The sequence below is a fragment of the Chenopodium quinoa genome, unplaced genomic scaffold (genome assembly GCF_001683475.1).
Source record: "Chenopodium quinoa cultivar QQ74 unplaced genomic scaffold, ASM168347v1, whole genome shotgun sequence".
Taxonomy (NCBI): domain Eukaryota; kingdom Viridiplantae; phylum Streptophyta; class Magnoliopsida; order Caryophyllales; family Amaranthaceae; genus Chenopodium; species Chenopodium quinoa.
This window is the reverse complement of record NW_018743021.1, coordinates 1,619,305-1,638,236: the sequence shown is the minus strand read 5'-3', so window position 1 is coordinate 1,638,236 and position 18,932 is coordinate 1,619,305. Positions and strand designations below refer to the sequence as shown.

The window sequence follows — 18,932 nt, the reverse complement described above, 5'->3', positions numbered from 1 at the left end:
CATTTCCACATCTGGCGCCTGGTCAGATGTTTCACTTAGCGGCACCCTGTGGGAGGAGCCGTCTGAATTTGAGATCCTAGCAGTCTTTTTCGTTCTGGCCATCCTGCTCTGCATAGACACAGATACAGTCGGACTTTGTATAAAGGGCAAAGATGGGTTCGGAAAAGGGCAGGCGGCACTCCTAGTCCTAGATTCAGCCGTCCCCGGTGACCGGCTGATCACTAACCTGGGTCGTGTCGTGTGCTTCCGTGGTGCCATTTCAAAAAATAAAAAGAAAATTAAGAGTAAGAGAACCGACAGTTACCTGAACGAGTGACGATTGATGAAGTGCTGAAAATCCTGTGCAGTCGGCTTGTCAGAACAGGCGGTAGGCAGAAAAGGTCCAAAATGTCAGAGCAAGTTCAAGGGTCCGAATGTTCTCTCTCAAAGTTCTCAAGTGTGAAAATGACTCAAGACAATCCTCCCTTATATAGGCGAAGTGAGAAGGCGAAGGGTCACTTTCAGAATTCAAAATTTGGGCGGGAAAATCTCTCGTCCTTTCGCCGACTGACACCTGTAGAAGGTCGTCGCCTGTTACAGTGCGACACCTGTCACAGGTAACACGTGACCAATCACGTGCCACCTGTGAGGGGCAAATGATTAGGGGATTTTGCTCCCACCAATCGGAATGCGCCACGTGGGCAAATCAGGTCCTGCCAAGTGTCCCCCAGTTGGAACTGTCAGGGCTTGCCACGTGGCACGCGCTTATTCGTCCACCATGGACCTATTATGTCATGACATGTGGCATACTCCATGCCTAATGGAGAAACCGGCCACCCAGGCCCAACTTCCGAGGGAAGCCCAATCAGCCCTAGGTTAACCTAAACCTAGGATGGGCACGTTTCCCAAGGTTATAAATACCTCCCTTAATCCTCATTAAGGGGGATTACGAAAAAACACATTAATTACACACAGTAATAACCGGCTGATCTCGCTAACAAAGCAGATTACCTACATTAAACACTCTCACCTAGAAAGACCCAATCACTTTAATTTCCGCATTAATTACTCCTTAATCAAGTACTAACTTGACCGTTGGAGGCGGAGCTCCCACCACCAGGAGTCTCCGTTATTTTGCAGGTACAGGCGTCCGGTTCCAGTCTCGGAATTGTAACTCTCCCGCAGGACATCAGAAAACCCCGAAACAACACCCATCCAATTGGACTCCCGGAGGATATTAGAGACCATGGAAAACATCTCGACAATTTTTATTTTTGGGCAAAATAAAGTCTAAAAATTTCCAAAATTGAAGGCTATTATCCAAGTTTTTTTGAAAAATTTGGAAGGTTCGGGGCTAGTGGCGAAAAGTATTGAGATACTAGGGGATGCATCTCTGGTTTATATAATGCCGTTTTGAACCATATATGATCATTATATGTTGTCATAAACGTCCGTGGTAGGTAGGGATGGCAAACGGTTGGACTCGGAACGGATTATGCTAAATCCGACTCCGACCCGACAGGAAGTCGGAGGTTAAATCCGACATCCGACTCCGACTTCGACATCCGACTCTGACTCCGACTCCGACTTCTAAATCCGACTCCGACTTCGATCCGACCCGACTCCGAGTTTTGTTGTAAAATTATTCAATATACTTTGAGATGTTGGGCTATTTGGTCCTTTACATCCCACACCCAATGCCACCATGATCCATACAAAAAATCACTATCTATTGGAGTCGGAGTTGGATAATCCGTTAAAGTCGGACAGTTGTCGGAGTCGGATTTTTTCTTGTAGGATTCGACTCTGACCCTCCTCCGACTCGGAGTCGGATTATTTTAACAGAGTCGAACTCATATTACTTTTTCTCGGACTCAGAGCGGATATTTTACTTCCAATCGGGGCGGAGTACGGTCGGATCCGGACTAGATTGCCATCCCTAGTGGTAGGCGTAGTTAATGAAATCGGTAGAAATTGTGAACTGTGAAATTGGATGCTTAAAAGAAAATTGGATGGTTCCATCCACCCAATTGGACTCCTGTAGGGTATTAGGGACCATCGAAAACATCTCGGCAATTTTTATTTTCAGGAAAAAAAACAGTAAAAATTTTCCAAAATTGAAGAATATTATCCACGCTTTTTAAGGAATTTTGGAGGTTTCGAGGCCGATGTCGAAAAGTCTTGAGATACTAGGGGATGCATCTCGAGGTCATATAATGTCGTTTGGAACCATATATGATCATTATATGTTGTCATAAACGTCCGTGGTAGGCTTAGTTAATGAAATTGGTAGAAGTTGTAAATGGGTAGATTGGATGCTTAAAGGCAAATTGGATGGTTGCACCCACCTAATTGGACTCCCGGAGGATATTAGGTATCATGGTAAACATCTCAGTAATTTATATTTCCGGGCGAAAAAAATTCAAAAAATTTCCAAAATTGAAGTCTATTATTCACGCTTTTTCAGAAATTTTGGAGGTTTTGGGGCGGTGTCGAAAAGTCTTGAGATACTAGGCCATGCATCTCGGGGTCATTTAATGTTGTTTCGAACCATTTGTGATCATTATATGTTGTCATAAACGTCCGTGGTATGCATAGTTAATGAAATCGGTAATAGTTGTAAACATGTAATGGTTGCACCTACCCAATTGGACTCCCGTATGTAATTAGGGACCATGGAAAAAATCTCGGCATTTTTTATTTTTGGTCATTAAACAGTTAAAAAATTTCCAAAATTAAAGACTATTATCCATGTTTTTTGAGGAATTTTGGAGGTTTCGGGGCCTGTGTCGAAAAGTCTTGAGATACTAGGGGATGCATCTCGGGGTCATATAATGTCGTTTGGAACCATATATGATCATTATATGTTGTCATAAACGTTTGTGGTAGGGTTAGTTAATGAAATTTGTAGAAGTTGTAAATAAGTAAATTTGATGCTAAGAGGCAAATTGGATGGTTTCACTCACCCAATTGGACTCTGGTAGGGTATTACGGACCATTAAAAACATCTCGACATTTTTTTTTCGTGCAACAAAAAGTCAAAAAATTTACAAAATTGAAGGCTATTATCCACTCTTTTTGAGGTACTTTGGAGGTTTCTGGCTAATGTCGGAAAGTCTTGAGATACTAGGGAATGCACCTCGGGGTCATCTAATGCCGTTTGGAACTATATATTATCATTATATGTTCAGGGTTGTCTTAGTTATTAAAATCGGTAGAAGTTGTAAACAGGTTAATTGGATGCTTAAAGGCAAATTGGATGGTTCCACCCACCCAATTAGACTCTCGGAGGAAATTAGGGACCATGGAAAACTTCTCGGCAATTTCTATTTTTTGGGCCATAAAAAAGTTAAAAAAATTCCAAAATTGAAGGCTATTATCCACTTTTTTTTGAGAAAATTTTGAGGTCTTGGGGTCTATGTCGAAAGTCTTGAGATACTAGGGAATGCATCTCGAGGTCATATAATGTCGTTTAGAACCATATGTGATCATTATATGTGTCATAAACGTCCGTGGTAGGCTTAGTTAATGAAATCGGTAGGAAATTGTAAATATGTAAATGGATGCTGAAAGACAAATTGGATGGTTTCAACCACCTAATTGGACTCCCGTAGGGCATTAGGGACCATTGAAAACATCTCGGCAATTTTTTTTTCGGGAAAAAAAAGTAAAAAAATTTCAAAAATTGAAGGCTATTATCCACGCTTTTTGAGGAATTTTGGAGGTTTCGGGGCCGTTGTCAAAAAGTCTTGAGATACTAGGGGATGCATCTCGGAGTCATATAATGTCGTTTGGAACCAAATATGATCATTATATTCTGTCATAAACGTCCGTGGTAGGCTTAGTTAATGAAATTGGTAGAAGTTGTAAACAGGTAGATTGGATAGTTAAAGGCAAATTGGATGGTTCCACTCACCTAATTGGACTCCCGGGAGATATTAGGGACCATGGTAAACATCTAAGTAATTTTTATTTCCGGGCGAAAAAAAGTCAAAAAATTTCCAAAATTGAAGGCTTTTATCCACGCTTTTTGAGAAATTTTGGAGGTTTTAGGGTCGGTGTCGAAAATTCTTGAGATGCTAGGGCATGCATCTTGGGGTCATATAATGTCGTTTAGAACCATATGTGATCATTATATGTTGTCATTACGTCCGTGGTAGGCTTAGTTAATGAAATCGGTAGAAGTTGTAAACATATAAATAGATGCTGAAAGGCAAATTGGATGGTTTCACCCAACCAATTGGACTCCTGTAGGTAATTAGGGACCATGGAAAAAATCTCGGCATTTTTTATTTTAGGTCATAAAAAAATAAAAAAAATTCCAAAATTGAAGGCTATTATCCATGTTTTTTTCAGGAATTTTGGAGATTTCAGGGCAGTGTCGTAAAGTCTTAAGATACTAGGGGATGCATCTCGGGTTTATATAATGCCGTTTGGAACCATATGTGATCATTATATGTTGTCATAAACGTTTGTGGTAGGCTTAGTTAATGAAATTTGTAAAAGTTGTAAACAAGTTAATTGGATGCTAAAAGGCAAATTGGATGGTTTCACTCACCCAATTGGAATCCGGTAGGGTATTAGGGACCATGGAAAACATCTCGACATTTTTTTTTTCGTGCAAAAAAAGAGTCAAAAAATTTCCAAAATTGAAGGCTATTATCTACGCTTTTTGAGGAATTTTGGAGGTTTTGGGGCAAATATTGAAAAATCTTGAGATACTAGGGAATGCATCTCGGGGTCATATAATGCCGTTTGGAACCATATATGATCATTATATGTTGTTATATACATCCGTGGTAATCTTAATTAATGGAATCGGTAGAAGTTGTAAACAAGTAAATTGGATGCTTAAAGGCAAATTGGATGGTGTTAGGAAATTAGGGGTGTAATTGTGTTTGATTAATGCGGAACAAGTCAATGAAATTAAGAACGGAGAAAAAAACAATAAAGAAGATAAACAAATAACACAAGGATTTACGTGGTTCGGTCAAAATAGATCTACATCCACGGGTGGGGGATTCGAGAGCTTCTTCACTATAATGGAGGAAAAAACAAGAGAATAATACAAGGAGTCTTAAATCTAATGGCTCAATAAGGTATGGTCTAATTGATCAACTAAAGGGTCCTTTTATAACACAAGGAAACCCTAATAAAACCCTAAATTATCCTAGAATAGCCGTCATAGAAAAGATTTAATTTTAGGAAATATTCCATAAATTATCCTAGAATAACCTAACTACCGAGCTATAGCTCGGCAGCTAGCTCATGCCTGCCGCAAGTCCTCATAGGGCCGAGCTATAGCTCACTCGCATAGAGCTATAGCTCGCAGCCTCGTTGCAAATTTCCAGCTTCGTCAGGTTTTTGTAAAACGGTTATAACTTTTTCGTTTCTTATCGGAATTGGGCATATGACCTATCGTTGGAAAGCTCTTGAACCAAGCTATCACCTCCAACTTGAATCTCCTCAAAATCAGTTGTAGTTTGAGAGATATAAGCGTTCAAAGTCAGCCCTACTAGATTTCGAGTCACAATTTAACAGATGGTTCTACCCATCCAATTGGACTCCCGGAGGATATTAGGGACCATGGAAAACATCTCTGCAATTTTTATTTTTAGGCAGAAAAAAGTCAAAAAATTTCAATAATTGAATTATCCAAGTTTTTTTTGAAGAATTTGGAGGTTTCGGGGCCGGTGTCGAAAAGTATAAGGGATGCATTTCGGGTTTATATAATGCCGTTTGGAACCATATATGATCATTATATGTTGTCATAAACGTCTGTGGTAGGCTTAGTTAATGAAATCGGTAGAAGTTGTGAACAGGTAAATTGGATGCTTAAAAGCAAATTGGATGGTTCCACCCACCCAATTGGACTCCTGTAGGGTATTAGGGACCATTGAAAACATCTCGGTAATTTTTATTTTGGGGAAAAGAACAGTAAAAATTTTCCAAATTGAAGACTATTATCCACGCTTTTTTAGGAATTTTGGAGGTTTCGGGGCTGATGTCGAAAAGTCTTGGGATACTAGGGGATGCATCTCGGGGTCATATAATGCCCTTTGGAACCATATATGATCATTATATGTTGTCATAAACGTGCGTGGTAGGCTTAGTTATTGAAATTGGTAGAAGTTGTAAATAGGTAAATTGGATGCTTAAGGCAAATTGGATGGTTCCACTCACCCAATTGGACTCCGGTAGGTAATTAGGGACCAAGGAAAAAATCTCGGCAATTTATATTTTTGGTCATAAAAAAGTCAAAAAAATTCAAAAATTGAAGGCTATTATCCTTGTTTTTTGAGGAATTTTGGAGGTTTCGGGCCAGTGTCAAAAAGTATTGGATACTAGGGGATGCATCTCGGGGTCATATAATGTCGTTTGAACTATATATAATCATTATATGTTGTCATAAACGTTTGTGGTAGGCTTTGTTAATGAAATCTGTAGAAGTTGTAAACAAGTAAATTGGCTGCTAAAAGGCAAATTGGATGGTTTCACCCACCCAATTGGACTCCTATAGGGTATTTGGATGCATGGAAAACATCTTGTCAAATTTTTTTTTTTTCGTGCTAAAAATGTCAAAAAATTTCCAAAATTGATGGCTTTTATTCACGTTTTTTTTTGAGGAATTTTGGAGGTTTCGGGGCCGGTGTCGAAAAGTCTTGACATACTAGGTGATGCATCTTGGGGTCATATAATGTCGTTTGGAACCATATATGATCATTATATGTTATCATAAACGTCTGTAATAGGTTTAGTTAATGAAACCGGTTGAAGTTGTAAACAGGTAAATTGGATGCTTAAAGGCAAATTGGATGGTTCCACCCACCCAATTGGACTCCCGGGGGATATTAGAGATCATGGTAAACATCTTTTTAATTTTTATTTGCGAGTGAAATAAAGTCTAAAAATTCCGAAAATTGAAGGCTATTATTATCCACGCTTTTTGAGGAATTTTGGATGTTTTGGGGCCGGTGTCGAAAAGTCTTGAGATATTAGGGCATGCATCTCGGGGTCAAATAATGTCATTTAGAACCATATATGATCATTATATGTTGTCATAAACGTCCGTGGTAGGCTTAGTTGATGAAATCGGCAGAAGTTGTAAACAAGTAAATTGGATGCTTAAAGGCAAATTGGATGGTTTCACTCACCCAATTGGACTCCCGTAGGGTATTTGGATCCATGGAAAACATCTCGTCAATTTTTATTTTCTTGCAAAAAAAAGTAAAAAAATTTCCAAAATTAAAGGCAATTATCCACGTTTTTATGAAGAATTTGGGAGGTTTCGGGGTCGATGACGAAAAGTTTGGAGATACTATGGAATGCATCTCGGGGTCATCTAATGTCGTTTGGAACCATATATGATCATTATATGTTGTTATAAACATCCGTGGTAGTCTTAGTTAATGGAATCGGTAGAAGTTGTAAACAGGTAAATTGGATGCTTAAAGGCAAATTGGATGGTTCCACCCACTAAATTGGACTCCCGGAGGATATTAGGGACCACGGTAAACATCTTAGTAATTTTTATTTCCGAGCCAAAAAAAGTCAAAAAAATCCCAAATTCAATGCTATTATTCACGCTTTTTGAGTAATTTTGGATGTTTCTGGCCGGTGTCGAAAAGTCTTGAGATAGTAGGGCATGCTTCTCGGGGTCATATAACACCATTTTGAAGCATATATATGACCATTATATGTTGTTACATATGTCCATGGAGGGCTTGAGTTTATGAAATCGACACAAGTTGCGAACGGGTAAATTAACCGTTTAAAGGCATATTGGATGGTTGTATCCACCCGAATAGACTCCCGGAAGATATTAGGGACCATGGTAAACATCTCAGTTTTTTTATTTCCGAGCGAAAAAAGTCAAAAAAATTTCAAAATTGAAGGTTATTCACGCTTTTTGAGGAGTTTTGGAGGTTTTGGGGCCGGTGTCGAAAAGTCTTGAGATACTAGGGCATGCTTCTCGAGGTCATATAACGCCATTTAGAAGCATATATGACCATTATATGTTGTTACAAGTGTCCATGGAGGGCTTGAGTTTATAAAATTGGTACAAGTTGTGAATGGGTAAATTGACCGTTTAAAGGCATATTGGATGGTTGTACCCACCCAAATGGACTCCCGAGGTGTACTAGGATCCATGGTGTACGGACGGTGGCTGCCTGCCGCTCTGATACCAATTTTTTATAGACTACTACTAATTATGCAAGTTATAATTCGAATTACTAGAAGGAAGGCTTGAGTGTTTAATTGATTACGAACTAAGATAACAATAGCTTGAGGCTATTAATCTTACCAAGCAGGAGACTCTTAATCTCACCAAGCAGCTTGAGGTTACTCAATTTCTGGATACATACTACTACCTCCGGTCCAAATTACTCGCAATTTTGAAATGTTTTATATCTCACAAATAATACCCCAAAGTTGCGAGTAATTTGGACCGGAGGTAGTATTAAGTTTACTATCATACTCATAGAATTAGTCTTAGGTTGATACATGTGAATATTAACTAAAATGGCAAAACCGTATTAGACATAGTGGAAGTTTTGTTGCTTGTTTTCCTTAGTTACTTCTTAATGGGTTTTGTCCTCTTGTTCTTTGTTGTTGTTGCTGCTGACTTCTTGGCCGTTGTTCTTGGTGTTGATCTCTTGACCATTGACTCTTGTCTTGCTACCTTGGATCTCCGGGTATACACTTGTATGGGGTCGGGTCATAGGATAATCCATCACACTTATTTCAGAGTTTAGAGCATTTATAATCAAAACTTGTGAGTCAAAGAAAGACAGTTGATATTTACACTGGCAGGTCACGTAGAATCATTTGTAATTTCTGGGTTCAAGCTATCTCTTCATCACATGTAGGATTAATAAATCATAATATAACCTCATTCTGGGATACAAGTTTTTGCTGTAAATAGTTCTCATTATAGTGGTGTAATAGTAATGGAATTAGAATAATTTTTTCACCAAAGAGCAATTTTTGTTTTGAATACTTAGGGTAGACTGTTTATAAGGAGATTTGTATGCTTAAGATGGCTGAATTCTCCCTATAAGGATTGGAAGGTGATAAAGCAAGAAAGAATGAAAGATTCATTGGCTGTTCTATGAAGATTGAGGTGTTTTGCGGGGATTCATTATCTTCCTTTTTTCTCCTTGGCTAAAGCCTCTGTCTCTCTCTTGGGGAAGATCCTATGAGCATCAGGTAGTTATAGGGGCTACCCTGTTGATTCTGAGGAATTTGATTCCTACCTCCACAGGAATTAGATAGCACCTATAAGCTTACAAAGTTTATTGTGAAATAGGGGCTGAATGTTGATTAGAAGAGTCAAATGCATAAGATGGCTGAAATCTGCTTATGAGGATTGTAAGACTGGTCTTGAGGGGAGGAGGGAGGAGTAGTGGCCCCGTGGCGGTGATGAGGAGAAATTAAGGTGTTTTTGATGGTGGTGTGTCATGGTTATGGTGGCTTCCATGGTGAAATGTGAGGAGGGAGAAAGAAGTGGGTTGTGAGTTGTAATTGAGAACTGAGGTGAGAGGGGGTGAGAAATGGGTAAATAAGATGTGTGAATACTCTGCACCAGCTGTTATGGAGTATAGTTTTTTCCTACGCATTATATTTTAAAAACATTTGTTTTGGAAGAAGGATTGAATGTTGGGTTCTTTAAGTTAAATTTGGTACTTGCCTCTACAGGAATCAGCTAGCACCTATAAGCTTGTAGAATTCAGCTCTGGTGGAAAACTGAGCCGACACAATCTTCATGTTCAGCAAGTTGGCCCGGATACAGTTACAGAATTGTCAACACTGCATCTATCTATCAATGATCAGACGCAGGATTTGCACAGCAGTCTGATTTTGGACCATCCACGCGGTTACACCAACCAACTTCACAAGTGCATCGTGGCTCATCCACGGGGACAAGCTGTATTTGATGGGAATGTAAGAGTTAATAGGTAAGTTTGCTATTCTTCTCTGGCATGCGTAGGAATTCTAGCCATCATATCTTGTTTCTTTTTCTTTTGTCAATCTCTCACACCTTCATGTTTGTCATAGAAACCAAATCCAATTTTCAGATGATGGGTTAGATATAGTCCATGTTTCTTGGCATACTCAGTTTCATATCCTTGATGCTGGTCATCCATGATTTACACTTCTTTAATATGCATAGCATGTATATCATACTTTACCTGAATGCAAAACCTTTTCCTATATTTAAGAAATAGCAAAGTAAATATTGCAAACATATTGGCCAGCAATGCGTTGAGTTAGCTTCACTTTTTCAGAATTTCTACTCTCATATAATGTTCCTGTGCTACTAAACAAGATGCGACAAAAATATAGTAATGGTTGTGTACTATCATTGGTAAGATAATTTTGAATTAAAATGTGAAGCTAAGCTAATTGTCGAGCTCCCATGGATCATAAATAATCAACTTTTACCCTTTTGCAACAATTCCTGTAAAAAGTTTACTGTTGTAATTGTTAATTGTAATCCCTCCTGTCAAAAGAGAAGAAAAACTTTCATATCCTTAGACTTTGTATAAATCTCTAAAAGAATTGCTATTTAAGAACTCCTTTTTTTTTTTTCCTTATTTAATGTGACTTGTATGTCAAATCTCTTTTTTTGAGGTATATTGCACCTTCACAGAAGCTTGTAGTGTCTTGAACCGCCCATGAAGAAGTCTTGTCAATCTGTTTTTGCTATTGGTCTCTACTTGACAGTATGAGCTTTCTATTAGTTCTAAGTCATTGGATTCCTTCTTTGATTCTATTGCTGTTTATTCTGAAAAGCATGTCCTTAGAAACTTGGAATGTGCCATCATGGGATTTAGAGGGTCCAGTGGTCCGGTCCACCCTCTGCCCTGAAAGTCTAAAGGAACTGCCGGAACAGTACCCTCCTCCCCCCGCCCTCCAAATGTTAGATCATCAACGAATGACTTGTGAGTCTAATGAAGATAGTTAATATTGACCATGGCTGTTCAAGTAGAATTATGTATATTCTCGGAGATTAAATTTGATAGTCCATTCTTGCTGAGTATTGCATTTCCTTTGCATTTCTTGTGTTGAGTGTAGATGAATAATGTCCAACTTATCAAACTTCTAGTGTTTCGTATATGCTTAAATTGTTGTGTGATGAATTTGTGGAGTACAAGCTAATGCATTAGTCAGATTTAAACTGAGGGAAATTAAATCTTAGTCAGATTTTAATCCTTTAAAAAGAGTGACTTTTGAAGAGCTAAGCCAACCCGTTTTTCCTTGCTCTATCATTTATCCTATTCTTTTTTTTTTCTTCTTTTTCTTTATTATCATCTTTCCATGCACCAGTGTATATATCCACCAACTAATGCCCAAATTATAGATGATTTCTTACAGCTTCAATGTATAATATCTCTTGTTGCCTTTCAAGCCCTTGAGATGCTAGTCATGCTACTCTTTTCATCAATTACTTGCAGTTATGTGTCTTAGTTTATCTCTGAGCAGTAGTCTGTACAGCTTATACTTGCTTCTTTCGCTTACAACTCTTTTTTTCCCCGCAGATATGCTCAGCAAACAGATGCTGGCCAGCTGACAAGGAGTTTACTCCTTGTTCCTCAGGCAACAGTAAATGTGAAACCCAATCTCCAGATAATTGCAGATGATGTCAAGTGCTCTCATGGTGCTGCTATAAGTGACCTAGAAGAGGATCAGCTCTTTTATTTCCAGGCTCGGGGCATTGACTTGGAGACTGCTAGAAAGGCGCTTATTTACTCTTTTGGGGCTGAGGTAATTGATCGCATTCCTATTGCTTATGTGAGGGAAAAGGCGAAGAGTCACATTGCCGAGTTACTTGTTCCCACTGTAAAATCTATTGCTTGATGAATCCATAAACAGATGCAAAAAAAAGTTGTCTGCGTCATTCTAATTTTGACAGTGTATGTATTCCTGAATTCAGTTCCCTCTTTATTTTTATTTTTTTTGAAAGGATAGGTAAATAACTAAATACCAATTGCTTCATGTGATGAAAGTATAGTTTCTCCATATGTTGTACACTTTTGTAAGTTTCACATATGTGCAAAATGTGCTGTTGTATTATATTGCCTATTTAAAAAAATATACGAAGTATGTGATTTAATTTGGCAATCACAGAAACGATGAAAATTTTGATAATTGATGTGAGAAACAGAACAAGGGTATCTGTACCCTGTAGCATTAATTGCTAGAGTATGAACCTGGGTAACTCACAGAGTCACAGACCAGGAACTTTCCGGCCTGTAACCTAGGTGCTCAATAATTTCTACTGAGGGCATGACAGTAGACTGCCTGTGAAGAGCAAAATCCGTGCACCATATGAACATTCCTGATTTGGCTTCACCTATCCATCTGCATAGACATTACTGTTCCACCTACCTCCCATTCCAAACCTAAGAAAGAATCTCCTTAAATAGATTATGTCCATCCACCAATTCAGAATGTAATAGGGGCATGGTCAGATAGCTTGGTAGGGAAGTTAATAGGATTCGAATGTGAATGGTGTCTTCTTCCCTCCCATTCCACTGTGTGAATCAACACCCCCTTATAGGACATCAACAAGCTAATTGGACATCTTCCGGCATATGCAGCCATCCCACCCTTGGATAGTAGTAGAACCTCCCTGCTTGTCATTACCTGTCTACCCATTTTGAAACTTGGGTTCTGGACTTAACGTCCTGAGATCCATAAACAAAGACAACACATATAATAGATATCCCTAACATAGAACTTTACGATATTGCTAGGTGCCTACTCCAAGCCACCCCATCTGTGCCATCAAGAAAAGGAAAAAAAAAAACATAACTGTATAGAAGGCAATCTAAGTACTCCAGAGACTGAATGGTATTGTCTGCTTAATAGATCAAACGCACAAACATTTTAGAAATGAAACTATAGTATTGTCTGCTTAATTAAAGTTCCTAAGTCTCCTGCCATTCCACGATGATCCTGCCATTCCACGATGAATCCTAATGCTTGGCCGACTGGAGGGCTTTGTAAAGGAAGCCCCCTTACCATTTTGGCAATACAAGCGCACCAAAGATCTTAATGCCTTCACTAGCTTGTTTCTGACCATTTTCGGAGCTTCTGCCTTCACTAGCTTGAACCTCACCTTTTCCAGAGCTTCTGCCTTCACCAGCTTGTTCTTCACCTTTTCTGGGGATTTTTCCTGCACTAGCCTGCACTTGACCTTTTCTGGTGCTTTTTCCTGCACTAGCTTGAACCCGGCCTTTTCTGGAGCTATTGCTTTTGTTAACCTTCACTTTTTGGCCCTGCTGTTGTTCCTATTCCTTTTTCGCTTCAAGTCCCAGCACAATGGGCCTGACCGGTATGTGTTCCTTGTTTTTGTGTTGAGTTTTCTTGGACCTTGCCTCCTTACTGCCAATCACCACGTCTTTCTGTGTTTCCTTCCTCTTTTGGCCCTGCGATTTCTTCGGCGAGCTTCTTGAATTCCATGAAATCTCTTCCCTTAGTTCCATCACTATGCCTTCTCTTCCTGTTTGAATTTGCTGCTGTGATTCAATGTTGATAAGAAAAGAGTGGATTAATAGGAAGTTGTAAGAAAGAAGGATTCTATTATTTTGATGGGGGACTTTTAGAATTTTTTATAACAAAACTTGCCCATGTAAGAAGTAAATGTTGTACATATACTAAAGCACAAGCCACTAATGCAATATCCCTAAACATATCAAGATTGCATTAGAGATGTATACTATTGATCAGTAATCAATAAAAGTTTGTATTGGATTTTTTTTTTTTTTTTTTTGGTGAATAATTAACATATAATCATTATTAATCAAATTAAATTTTAATTTTTGAAAGTGTAATTGTTATTCATATATAAGTATAAGAAAACTAACATATACAATAATTAGTATGAGTAATCAATAAAAGATTGCATTTTTAATATTCTGAACTTTACCAAAAATACAACCCCTCCGGCCAATCGTTGAACACCTTACCCTCCACTTAAACACGAGGACCATCCTCCTTTCATAGTCGACCACCTCTCATTCAACCGCGATCGCCCTCGAAAACTATTGGACCCAACCATCAAAAACAACCCCCTCCCCCCCCCCCATTTTCTGCAATGCCGAAAAACCACCCTAGTGGGTGTTCTTAATGACGTTGGTGGTTGTGGTCAACAAGTTAAAAAAAAAAAGTTTTTTTTAAAAAAAACCATTAAACAAGTTATTGGTTATTTGGGACCAAAGAAAGTAAATATCCCTCGAAGTTTAAAAAATAAATCGAATATTAAAAGCAAATGGCCTAAATTAAGTTAAGATAATTCAAACCAACTTTTCTTAATTTTTCTTAACAATAGTGCAAGAATTTTGGACTACCTTTTCTAAAACCATTAATGCTTCATTTAAAACCCCAAGCCCCAAACCCTCCCCCACCCAAAAAAAAATGAAAAAAAAATTTGGGAATTAGTTTTTAAACGAATGTATATAAGGAATTAGTTTATATTATTACATTATTTTGGGAAATCACTCACGAAAAATGGAAACAATTTAACAATTATTGTAAGATTTTTGTGGATAACCTGTGCATAGTAGAGATACATATACAAGTTTTACATTGTACCAACAATTCTCTTTTCATGCAAGATAATATAGATACTCTGTAAGTCTAATAATTTGCTAATTGAAAAGTAAGACATATCTTGTTTAAAATACTTTCGTAACTTACCCTTGAGTCCTTCCATTTTATAATGTTTATCCCATTTGGCTTGTTACGATTTTCTACTTACATTTATAAGCAACAATTTGCAATGCATATAATCAAACTATGAAAACTAATGAGTGTTTTGAAACTACAAATCAAGATGAATCTACAACAATATTACTTCTAATTGGTATAAGGCACGCTGTATAATTAAGAGATTCAAGCGGACAAGATAATTTCTGCTGAAGATCTCATAATCGAGTTTGTCAGCTAATCTAATCGCTCAAAGCAGCATCAAAATTATATATCCTTTCTCTTGAAACTTATAGGAGCTCATTGTTACTTCAGTGATTCTTAATCACAATTACAAGTTGAAGGGAATTGAAAAATTAGTAAACCTCTGATTTCTGTCATGCTTCTCACTCTCTGCAATATCTTTCAGAGTAGTCCAGGACTTCTTCCTTTTCTTCAAAGCGCCGCTACCTTTTTCTATCTCTGCTGGGGCTGAACTAACCATAGTCTCCTCTGTTGATCTCTTCAGCCCTGGTTTTTTCCTTTTCCTCCTCTTACTATCCAATAATTTTGCACCACTCTCGGCCAATGAACTAGTTGGAGCATCTGTAAGAGAAGAACAAACATTGCTTATTGCTGGTGCAGGTGCCTCAGTTGCTTCGTCAGTTATGACCTTGCTAAAATTCTCCTTGTCCCCCTTGTCAGTTATGTCCTTGTTTAATTTCTCCTCGTTTGCCTTGGCAGTTATGACCTTGTTTAAATTCTCCTCGTTTGCCTTGGCAGTTATGACCTTGCTAATCTCTTCCTTGCCAATTTTGACATTGCTAATATTAGTTTTACTTTTCTTTGCAGAGATTACAGATTTAGGCTTTGAAGATATGGGCTTTGAAGGGGTTAGATCTTTCATATGTCCTTTTGGGGTTCCTCGCTTTAGATTCCGGTGCAAGCAGAAGTGGCATGTGTAAACAACGTTATTTTGTGTGGGTGTCTTAGTTTTGCTTCTCCTCTGTCTCTTGGCTCGATTTTTTTCAATTCGAATCGTGCAGTTGGAGCCAGGTTGGAGAATCGTCTCACATCTGCAAAAATAGCAATAGAATTCATTAAACAAAATAACAAACTACCTCACAACAGAGGATAGTATACCCAATTACACCAGTAAACAATGCCAAGTTGTGAACAGAATTATACTAAAACACCACAAGCTTACAAAAGGACAGTGCAATGGTACTAAACTACCAACTACTAACTCCAGGCCCTAGGTCAACTTCCTTTGCAAAGAAACCCAACGGATAGGCAATTGCTAGAACTAACATGTTAGGATAGAAGCTGAAACAGACCCCCTCAGATGATCAATGTTTTTACCAAGAAGATTGATGCAAAATATCCTACAGTATCTATAATAGTTACAAGTATTGTAACAGCCATGAACTAAAACATTTTCAAGCTTTTACCTACCATGCTTTCCCAGAAGATCTGTAGCTACTGATTCAAAAATGAAGATTGACTTAGTTTGTAATCCACCAGACAAATTGTCGATGCAATCAAATCATCAGATTGAGCATACTATGAGTCAACAATCCCAGGCTTTGAAGTGGATGTACACTCAACTAACAACGCAACAAAAGTGATCAACACTTCATCACAATTTTTCTTTATGTCTTCACTCAAACTGATCTTATATACATATAACCCCCTACATGCCTTCCTCCCCAGCCTAATAATAACTAATTTGTTCATCATTAGTTCATTACCTAAAGTTCCCTTCCCCTGTATCTGATGCATTACATTTTAGGTCATTGGGTAATAGAAGCAACTATTATATGAGCCATCTAAAAACAGCAACACTTCTAGTCTTCTAGATCTTGCTTCTAATACCTATACATCAAACATGCTCCAAGAACCAAGATAGCCAATCAAACAGCTAAACCTACGGCTTCACCATCTGCTGATCATATCTCTTCGAACAAAACCACTTGAAAATATATGAATAGACTATTAGTCATTTTTACTTGGTTTTGCTTCAAAATAATATGAGCAAACTCTTTAACAAGGTGAAAATTAAATAGAGCAAACCATGCACTATGTATATATGAGAGTATATAGAAGAAATGACAAGTATGGTGTTTGGTACTTATATTCCATTCTTTGGATGATTATGAGGTTAGCTTTGGGAAAGTAAGGGAATTAGAGGTCCCAATTTCCCTCCTAACTGAATCCTTCCAAAATTGGCTATAAACCACAACAGCCCCATCACCATCTTCTTTTCCATTAATATGGTATATGAACAAGGCAATGAAATAGTTATTGCTATCAGGCATTTAAGACGATAGTCATTGGCTTCACAACTCTTTCCTTAACCTGAGTTTCCCCACCAGCAGAAAATCATAGGTGCTTTGAGAATCTAACCATTCCGAATTTCCGATCACATCAGGAACCCATTCCCTTCCCTTTCAACATTTACTTCCCTCATGTTTTGCATCCAAATGGGAAATTACTTATCCCTTCCCCTCACCTTTACAACAAGCCTACCTTCTATTTCCTTGACAATAGCAACTGAAACACAATCTTTATAACTTACAGAAGCTCCCTAGCCAACAGATAGCCACTACCTTCAAGCGCGCGTTCTATGACCTACTCTAGCATTTAACATCCTAGCTACAAAGTTCTTGAATTGTAGACACAATCTGAATAAAAACAAATACAAAGCAGATAACACATCCTAATGAAATTAATGGGAGTCTAAGGATTCCAAACATGTTTATTGTTCTTCCCACACACTAAACTCTTCTTGTAACCCAAAATGTTAACCAGTATTAATTGCTTGAAGCAAAAAAATCAAGCAAAACTACAAAAAAATTCCAATACAATTACCATTACAATCATCAATTACCGACTACCAAACCAGCCGCAACGATATTGTAAATTGCAATACAAAACACTACACAGATCACAACAACCATAAAATTAACAAAGCAAATAAACAGAATCAAATAAAAAGAAATCACCTTTGGCAAGAGAAGAGAGAAGGGTCAGGGGCAATTCCTAAGGACTCCCCAAACTCAGCAAAACGACGACCAAAAAGGGCACCCAAATAACCAACTGAAGGTTCATCTTTACCTTTCCCTTGCCCTAACCCAGCAGCCCATTGAGCCAAACTCTGTAAATGTTTATGTTTAAGAACTGCTTTAGAATTGTGGGATTGTTTCTTTCCACTAGCTTCTTCTCGAAGAGTGAGAGATGTGTGAAACCCAGATGAAGAAGAAGCGCCATTTTCTCTCCCTTTACCTCGTTTACCCATCTCTGGTTCTTGAAAGGGTTTTCCCCTGGTTTTTTTGGTGGGGGAATTTCGTCGAACACTTGGTGGGCCAATTGTGTGCGCGAGTATGAGAGGATGGATCTCGTAGAAAGAAGAGAGGTAGGTTAGTTTTTTAAGTTTGTTTTAAGAAAACAAATGTTTGTACCACATCGAAAGATTAGAAGATAGAATATTAGTTTATATAGAAGAGATAGGAGTAATTTAAATTGTGTTCGTAGAAAGGAGAGATGGTTGGCATCTCCCCTGACAGGGACGGGAATGGCCTTCGGGCTTTCCTGTAACATTCACATCCGGTTAAGGCTACCCACTTCGGTGGATCTTATAACCCAATTTTTTTGGACCTTTTTTGAAGTCCTATGACCTTAATTATAACACAAATAAATTGATCCAAAATTACAACTTGCAAAGCAATTTTACAATCACGCAAACAAAACCATATTCTATTTTTGTTAGTAATAAGAATTGGAGATAGTATTAACAATTGGGTAACTGAAACTCAGTTTTAACTAATAAATGCACGAACACAAGAAATGAGCTCGAAGATATAACGTCCTGGAAACTTTTGAGAATCATGAGAAGTACCTCAATGAAATAGCTTGTTGGAGCACAAATGTTGTTCGAAGGCTAAAGTTGAAGGCTATAATTCATAAAAATGAACCAATTTTGTAAATTTCAAGGCGGTGTTGAAAACTCAAATGATGGTGAGGAATGCATAATTCTAGGATTATAATAGATTATTCACAACCATATACGTTCATTAAACAGATACATAAATGTTTGTGGTGACCTTAAGTCAACAACGAGACGTGTGCAATAATTGACTAAATTGACAATTAGGAAGGGGGGAATGGATGGTTTCAACCTTCCAACTCCCCGGAAACTATTCAGGATTTGTAGAAAACACCTTGACCTTTTTCATTTTAGGGTAAAAAAAATTAAGATA

The 18,932-nt window shown here is 38.0% G+C and overlaps 2 protein-coding genes across 2 annotated transcripts in view; one reads left to right on the top strand and one right to left on the bottom strand.

The window, feature by feature from the left end:
- The window catches only part of LOC110730220 (protein ABCI7, chloroplastic-like), a 32,017-nt gene extending 19,941 nt beyond the window's left edge, over positions 1–12,076 (top strand). Inside the window, exons 2-3 of the mRNA XM_021910001.1 lie at positions 9,679–9,938; positions 11,523–12,076. Of these exons, the coding sequence (XP_021765693.1) occupies positions 9,679–9,938; positions 11,523–11,841 (579 nt within the window). The 3' untranslated portion in view covers positions 11,842–12,076. The remainder of the gene's footprint in view (positions 1–9,678; positions 9,939–11,522) is intronic.
- Positions 12,077–14,774: 2,698 nt separating this feature from the next.
- On the bottom strand, positions 14,775–18,146 carry LOC110730218. The gene is made up of 2 exons (XM_021910000.1): positions 17,679–18,146; positions 14,775–15,749 (listed from the first exon to the last, which is right to left on the bottom strand). Exons 1-2 carry the CDS (start codon positions 17,969–17,971, stop codon positions 15,026–15,028), a joined length of 1,017 nt encoding a protein of 338 aa, XP_021765692.1. The 5' UTR covers positions 17,972–18,146; the 3' UTR covers positions 14,775–15,025.
- Between the last annotated feature and the right edge of the window lie 786 nt (positions 18,147–18,932).

Bases quoted from the DNA above. Each gene is read 5' to 3' on its own strand.
- LOC110730218 (XM_021910000.1), bottom strand. From the start codon at position 17,971: ATGGGTAAACGAGGTAAAGGGAGAGAAAATGGCGCTTCTTCTTCATCT. The intron at 15,750-17,678 runs GTGATTTCTTTT...CTATTTTTGCAG, and splicing joins TCTCTCTTCTCTTGCCAAAG to ATGTGAGACGATTCTCCAAC.